This window comes from Mytilus californianus, unplaced genomic scaffold (genome assembly GCF_021869535.1).
Source record: "Mytilus californianus isolate M0D057914Y unplaced genomic scaffold, xbMytCali1.0.p SCAF_9, whole genome shotgun sequence".
NCBI classification, from domain to species: domain Eukaryota; kingdom Metazoa; phylum Mollusca; class Bivalvia; order Mytilida; family Mytilidae; genus Mytilus; species Mytilus californianus.
This window is the reverse complement of record NW_026262745.1, coordinates 65,319,903-65,328,522: the sequence shown is the minus strand read 5'-3', so window position 1 is coordinate 65,328,522 and position 8,620 is coordinate 65,319,903. Positions and strand designations below refer to the sequence as shown.

At 32.1% G+C, this 8,620-nt stretch overlaps 1 protein-coding gene across 1 annotated transcript; it reads right to left on the bottom strand.

Moving 5' to 3' along the window:
• Positions 1 to 278: 278 nt before the first annotated feature.
• Positions 279 to 8,159, bottom strand: LOC127713952 (uncharacterized). Its single transcript, XM_052219904.1, has 4 exons — positions 8,147 to 8,159; positions 5,548 to 5,781; positions 3,233 to 3,304; positions 279 to 742 (listed from the first exon to the last, which is right to left on the bottom strand). Exons 1-4 carry the CDS (start codon positions 8,157 to 8,159, stop codon positions 279 to 281), a joined length of 783 nt encoding a protein of 260 aa, XP_052075864.1.
• Between the last annotated feature and the right edge of the window lie 461 nt (positions 8,160 to 8,620).

Below are 8,620 nucleotides of genomic sequence, written 5' to 3'. Positions count from 1 at the left end.
TTATGTAAATTTAGAAATAACATATTTCCAATATTTCTTATCATATAACTCAACTGTTTGATTATTCAAAGTTGAATATACTTCAACTGTGTAAAAACAATTAAGAGTGGTAATAAAAACAGTCAGCATGATTTGTTTTTTACTATTGTTGGTGAGTGTTTTTCTTGAAAATGAATGAGACAAGGTTTGTCGTTTCTTGCTGTCAATTCATGATTCAAAGGATTCCATAAACTGAAGTCAAAAAATTAAACAAACTCATAACCTTTTGTATTTTCTTTTTATAACTTGGAACAAACTACACATGTTAGTGGATAATTGTTTATGTACGGAGGACATTTCAGAGATCCACATTTCGTAAGAACTTCATAGAACAATTTACCAAGATGTTGATCCACACCTCCAATAATATATTCTGGATTTATATCAACGCATACGTAAGCTGATGCAGCGACATGACTATAAAGTCCTGAAGCCAAATATCCATGGTATTCCTCCTTCCAACCACTGTAACACGTGTTCTTACCAGGAATCATTATAACAGATGTAGCACGTTCTGTTCTACAGAGAGCACAAGGAACGTCTTCATCGTTAGCATTGGAGGCAAAAAAGTTTGAGTCAAATTCTGCACCGAACATACGGCCATACTCTAATCCACTGGTCTTTACATAATTTGGATCTGGTGGTAAGCATACATATTCTGCAGCTGCGCCTTTATCAGTATAGTGACCTCCACCTGCAAAGCCTGTTATAGGAATGTAACATCAATATTAAGAAATAATGCATTTATATTTTTAAAATAATGTACATAATTTTTCTTGAAATAACGAATATGAAATATTGGTGAAATAATTTATATAGCGAATAAAGAAAAATATGTATTTTATTCTTGAAATAATCGTGACGGGGATATTCTGTTGATGCAAAAAATACGAGGGAAGGTTCTAATTGAATTATGTAAAATACGCATTTGCACTCTACATGCTCTAATTTTGCATATTTTAATATAAAAATTCAAAAATAAGTGAAAAGAGACGGACAATACCAAGGGAGAATCAAAACTTCGACTTATGATTAAGTACGCTGGACGACAGTTTCGTCTACCCATTAGTCATCAGTGGCGCTCGAATCATGACAGTTGGGCAAGTGTATCATACCCCCAAGCAACCATTGGAGTCTATCAGCCAGAACAAGAATTCAAACTACTTGGATTGTAAAACAAGCAAAGGACTGAATATACTGAGCAAATGATCTTAAATCGAACTTTGAAGAAATACAGACATATTTTCGTCAAAAAGAAAAACGACTTAACGACAAATAAAAATCTTCCTAACACCTCACATACATTTAAAGTCACATACATATTTATTAAAAGGTTAAATCCTAACTATCCTACTGCATGTCGATACTTTTATTTTGGCATTGCACAAGTCATGTCTTCTTTGACTGTACATGGCGTTAAAACATTAAATCGCTGGGATGCGTTTTAAATGATTTTAGTCTCTGATGCATGATTTTTTTATTATTGATTGTTTTTGGCTTTTAACTAGCTTTCAGTAACTGCGAGTACTCTCAGATCGTACTTTCATGTTAATTTGACCTGTTGACACAATTTGTAATGCATTTTTGTTATTCAATGTTTACTTATTTTGTGTTATATCTCCCAAAAAGCATACGCATTTAGTTTTGTTTGTACCACCTTTGATAAGTATTAAGTGTTACGATAAATTTTCACTTCTGTACTATGAAAAACAAATTTATTTATTTTGTAAAATATATTTCCGTACTCCTAACATTGAAATTATTATATTTAAATTTACCTGTGTACGTTATGTTATTTAACGTCATTTTGTCCCAGGTTGGAGTTGTCTTTTGGACATTGTTTAACATCCCCTTTTTTATTAGTATTGTATTTATATTGTGTCATAGATCAAATTTATTCGTTCAGTGTATGTTTACTTGTTTTTGTTTTTGTTTTTCAATTGATATTTTCTATGTCGTAATGTTACACTACTGTTTCAGATTAGGGTGAAGGTTGGCGTCTGTTAAAAGTTTTAACCCGCTGCATTTGTTTGCACCTGTCTTATGTCAGGAGTTTGTTGTTCAGTGGTTGTCGTTTGTTGATGTGGTTCATACGTCTTTCTCGTTTCTCGTTTTTTATATAGATTAAACCGTTGGTTTTCCTGTTTGAATTCTTTTACACTGGTCATTTTGAGGCCCTTTATAGCTTGCTATTCGGTGTGAGCCAAGGCTCCGTGTTGAAGGCCGTACTTTGACCTATAATTGTTTACTTTTTACATATTATGACTTGGGTTGAGAGTTGTCTCATTGGCACTCATACCACATCTTCTTACTTCTATGTTTAACACGCACTCATCGCTGCGAAATGTCAACCAGCAGAAGCATGGTCCCAGTGGTTGTACAAATCAGGGCCTGTTCAAAAATTTCCGGTATACAAAAACAAATCTATTTTTTATAAAGGAGATTTCCCCAATTGCCCTTAAAATGTTTTCAACAGAGAGTTCGAGAACGTGCAGGATTTGAAACTTATTTCGTATTAGCCCTCACTAAAAACGATACTGCCCCTTCACACTAGTGGCGTTTACAACAGTTAATCGGTTGAACCATATATTATTGGGGTCAAAACGTAACATTTGATTTGAAATGGTAAAATTTAGACTTAAAAGCGAGACATATGTTGTATCTGTCAGAATGACATGACAGTGATTTCATTATTATTTGCAATCTTACAGTAACTAGGTTCTTAACAAATGTTCGTCAAATATTTACTACATAAAAAGAATAAAAGTCATCACTTAAAGTAGTGTAATGTACAACAGGCCATATCCAACCTCCACTTCCTTCAATAAATAGGCGTACAGTCAAATACAAACTGTAACCATCAACCCATAATCAAGAAAACTTGACTTGGCACGGGATATGCATAAACAATTCCAAATAGTTTCAGGTCAGGTTGAAAATATTACAAGTAATTTGTAGAATTTTACATCAAAACAAGATACTTGCATGAGAGATATAAACTTGAATTTTAAGGATATCAAGTGCTAAAAAATGCATCAACTAGTATCGACATATAAAGGATCATAAACGTATCTTGTGAAAATACTTTTCTAAGTTGAAAACACAATATTAATAAAAACACCTCAGGAATAAGACTGGCAACTACAAGTATCTAAACCGTGTAATCTATCAGATTAACTTCTTTAATATTTACCGGAATATACCAATTCTGTATTATTATTTGGACACTGCTTTCGTCCCCATCTTATATAAGTTGTTCCGAGACCTGAAATTAAAAAAAATATTTCAGATAGACCACTGACAAATATGTTGATTGATAGATTGTTAAAACATGAAACGCAAAACAATGATATGATAAATACAATGCATATGATAAAAAGGCTTTGCTAGTCTTTATGACACAATGGTTTCAATCATTGTTTTATAGATGAACTGAGCAAGACTGCCTATGGTGTGTTCTATCTTCAAAACATATCAGCCAGATCGATAAGTCACGCTCACACAAATTGACAAAATCTGTTGTTATCAGTGATCAAATTTTACTAGGTCATTTATGATTACCACAGGAAAACTACAAAACAAATCGCTAACTCTATTTTGTTTAGTTTATCCATTTTATTCAACTCAAATTATATCAATACGAGGGTAAAAATGATCTATAGCATAAAATAAATTTTTAAACACATAACAAATTAAATCAAGTTCCCCATGTCTTCAGTTCCATAGACTGTTTGATAAAAGAGCTTAAATATTCATTTGTTGGCTAGAGGTTTGATTTGAAATATATATTTCATTTTATTGTCAGGAAAATCTTTATGTTGGGTTTTAAATCATTTAATAGAACTTGTTTAATTCATTATTCATTCTACAAAACAAAAAGAAATGGGATTCAATATCCAGAACTTTGCACTTGTAACATAGAATCTTTTGGATCGGGATATTCTGATATCGTCCAGTTTAAAACGAATGGTCACTATTATTAAAGTTGCATATATCTTAGAAGTTTTCTCGTATAACTATTAGTGTATGCCAAATAATACTCTTGTTTACATCCAAGTTTTCTTGATTTTATAACAGGAGTTAAGCATTTTTATCAAGGGATGAAACTTTATTATCATATACTACTTTCTATCTTTACCCTATGCCATTGTATAGTATTTTTACCAAGATTCTTACAGCCTCATTATTTTTAAGGTCTGCTTATATCATAATTGGACCTAACATGATTCACATATAAGTATCATGACTATTACCTCGATAATGAGGGGACTTTGAAAGCGAATGTGACTATGTAGCAATCAAACAGTAAAGTCTAAAGAGGATACGTTCCAAACTCTGATCTGGAGAAAATTTTACATTTCTTTCTTCAACATGAAATTTTGGTACAAAAATGGTTCCGTATTGGTATGGTTAGCTATATATATATATAGATACATGTACCTTCCCTGTTATATCAATAGTCAATGAGCAAGGATGAAGAGTTTTGCAATATGGCTTCTCAAAACCGTTAATTAAATTAGATCTTTGTCGGTATCTGTATTCCTCGGAGCATCCCCATGAATAGATGTTTCTTCTACCCACTTAGTAATGTGAAAAAACACCACTGACTGAAAACAAAATCACCCAAAAGTATTCATAAAAAATACATAGCAACTATATAAAGTCTTTTATTAAAAGTTGCATTGACGTTTAACATTGGACTACATTAGAGTTTGAAATAATTGATGGGTTATATATTTTAAGATGCCTCAAAATCTTTTATAGAGACTGAACTATCAACAGCACGCACATAAATACACAGTATGGGTACTTTTAGTCTACAGGATCAATTAATTGAGACAAATAATCATTTTGAAACGAATGAAGCTAATTTATCCTTATTAAGTTCGAAGATGGACTACAGAATTTGTTCATAGAAAACTAGCTTTACGGGATTTGTAAGAGTGCTTATATAGACATATGCATGTATGACTTTCTTTAAACAGTAATCTTTACAATACAGTTGAGTTGCAGATAGAGGGAAAATGAAAAAGTTAATGTCAGATGGCAATATCTTTCGATTGCCCTTGGGCTATTTATAGAGCTGAGTCAACTTTTAATATAAGACGTAAGGCTAATGTAGATTTTAACATTATAAATATGACAGTTTCGTGTATACTTGATAAAAACCATCTCTGTATTTCATTTCGTTTTTAGGTCTAATTTCAAAAACATGCGCATGACATTATCACTCAACTCAAACTTCAACAGGTACACTGAAAATCAGGTAGAATTTTAGTGTGACCATAAGGACGTACCGATTGGTTATTACATTAATTGTAGCAGATTAAGACAGAGATATTTATCAATCAGATTTGGGTTGCATTTTCACCGCATATGTTTCATCAACATATTGTAACTAGTGACAACACGACTGTTGTGAAATGACGTTGTGTGCTTTTTTCTTTTTTACTTATAGATTTTGTTTGCATCCTTTGTATGTTCTCTGATTTATGAAAAAAGTCTTACTTGGAATGGTGTTAAATGACTTTTGCAACTGTTTGATTGTCTGTTCCTGTTGTTGATTTATAGCCTTTTGTTGTTGGATTGTTGTCTGCTGTTGTTGGATTAATGCCTGTTGTTGTTGAATTGATGTCTGATGTTGTTGAATTGATGTGTTTTGTTGTTTAATCACGCCTGTTGCTGAAGGGTTGATGTCTGTTGTTGCTGAGTGATTTGTTCCAGCTGCTGATTTGTTAACGCCTGTTGTTGGTTTTTAGTAGTTAGCTGTCTCACCGTTGCATTCAGTATCGCAACAATATTTTCCACTTGGTTCAGTCGATTAACCAATACATCTGGATCATTAAGTAATAACCTCTTTTCTGCTGTGGCGACCAGATTGACCTTAAAACAAAGAAAATATATTAACCACACAATCATACTTGAACGTCCCTTGTGTGCTATGAAGACACGATTTGACACAAATTATTTCTTATCATTTTAGTGTTCGATAATGTCACATAGATAAAGAGTATCAACAAGTTTACATGCATATGCCAACCGGTGCATTTGAAAATAACAATCTGGATATGACTATTTCTAAAAGACATCTTCCTTTCGACATACTTTGAAAAATTCCATAATTGTGTAAACGTCTGAAATTTTTGTAGGCAAACTTTGTTTTTTTTCAGTTTGTACAATAGAAGTTTAACATTCTATACAATAATTGTTTTCTCTTAAACATGTTAAAGAGACTATAAATCTTTCAAAATCGAGGTTGTAGAGTAGAAACGAGATAAACGCTTTATGCGGCGAATAAGATAACCACTGTGTTCAGCAGAGAAGAATTAAATATGTGTATAACAAAACAAAGGTCAACAATTTATGAAAATAAAAACAAAAACCCTCTCACTAGAAAATAGAAATAAACTCCGAGCAACAACGCCCTACACAATAGAAAAGATATACACATAAAACTTGCAGTATTGAGGTGTTAGCTTTAGTTCTAATTTGAAGGCCTCAAATTTCTGTGTCATTTGGTCTCTTGTAGAGAGTTGTATCATTGGCAATCAGACCACATCTTTTTATTTTTATAATCAGTATGACAAAAGTATACCAATGCCGTTTCTATACTTTGGGTTTTACTGAGTGCATGAATTTCGGGATACTAATTCCTACCCCATGTCCCATTTTTTCGTTAAACACAAAAGAAGGGCAGACGATACTTTTCTGAACCATACATGACAATTGTAACTCTTTTCAAAGCTGAATTGTAGTCGTTACTTTAATCTACCATGACCTGATTACAATTTCTGAATGTTCTTCGTCATTTTAATGTGGACGCTTTTACTTTTTATTATTTTATTTACTGAATAGAAAAAATAAGGTAACAACTGTCTCAGACACATTTGAAATGAGACAATTTTGGCTGGTCTGCTAAATACCTCTTCTGTTTTGTCTCAATGGTTTTATTTTTCTTCCCAATTTTGTTTTTTTAAGAATTTATTTTTGGAATTACAAACCGCAAGAAGGTTCAGAACCAACAAAAGAAGTTTATATAAAGATCTGGATGGGGTCCTTCATTTCTGTATTTTTTAATTATTTTGGTCATTTTTTCTCGATTCTTTTTATTTTTTGCCCTTTATTCTCTATTCTTTATATTTAAGCACCTCGTTTTTCACGGTTCTTTATTTTGTTACCCTATTTGTCTGTATTCTTTTTTTTTGTCGATTTTCTGTACATTTGGCCCATTATTCTCTATTCTGTGTTTTGTAGAATGTTGTTTGTCTTTTCATACAAAATCATTAGAAAAATCTAAATCATTAGAAAATCAAAATCATTAGAAAAATCAAAATCATTAGAAAAATCAAAATCATTAGTCTGTAATAGACACGAGATAAACTCGATGCAATAAAACATGCACACTGAAATGAAAGAAAAAAAAATAAACAATATGTACAACAATAAAAAAGATAAAAATCTAAATTGTGAGTTATCGTTCCTTGTAGAAGGCTTCACAAATATTTTTGAATTACGATTTGATTCATTGATTGTTATTAGCTAAATGTCCAAAAGCGGATATTTCATGCATGTTTCAGGACAAGAACAAATTAAAAATAAACACAATAGGTAGGTCTTGTAATAGAGGCCGTCCGGGATGAAGGTCGGGGAAAATTCGACTGCACTGAAAAATGAGATAGGGAGAGAAATTTGGCCTTGTAACAGGCCACCTACGGACCCCTTAAAAGAGTTGTTGCAAGGGTTCTTAACGTGCAGAGAGCAGCCTTTGGGATAAAACTAATCTGTACTTGCTTATGGTTTTACGAAGTATGTGTAAAGATTGTTTGTCATAAATATGATGTATTAATACAGCGTATCACTTCTTTCAATTTATTACAACAGAAGAGCGGGAAATTTCTTAACAATTCAATCATTTCATGATAATTGTTACTCTATGTATAATTTAATTGAAATAGTGAACCTCCACTCTTATATATTGTTGTTATATATTTATTTAAGTTTTAATAGTCCTTGAGCGTTTGAGAATCGTCTTTAATACTGAGGTGTGTTTAAACATACCATTTTTCCTTTGTTCTTACTATATACCTCAACCATTTATTCGATATACTTCTAGGTGTCATATTTCAATATTAGTCATATGTCGACTCTCTATTCATACGAATCCTTCACCATTCACTGGAGCACAAAAAAGTATATATAAGAACACCTGAAACAATAATTGGTATCTTTTATTGTATTACTTAGAACACAGGTCAATGGATAATTGTTAATGTACGGTGGAAATTTCAGAGATCCACATTTAGTAAGAACACCAAAGAAAAGTTTACCGTAATGAAAATCCACACCTCCCATAATATATTCTGGGTTTATGTCATCGCAAAATTAAGCAGAAGCAACAGTATGACCATGATATCCCGATGCCAAGTATCCATGATATTCCAACTTCCATCCACTGTAAAAAGCTGTAAAAACACAATGAGATACACATAAGTCTGGATGGGGTTAACAGAATAGAGGATAATGCAGAAAAACATTCAGTTTCAGAATAGAGAAATGTGTGCAATAAAAAGATTAGAGTATT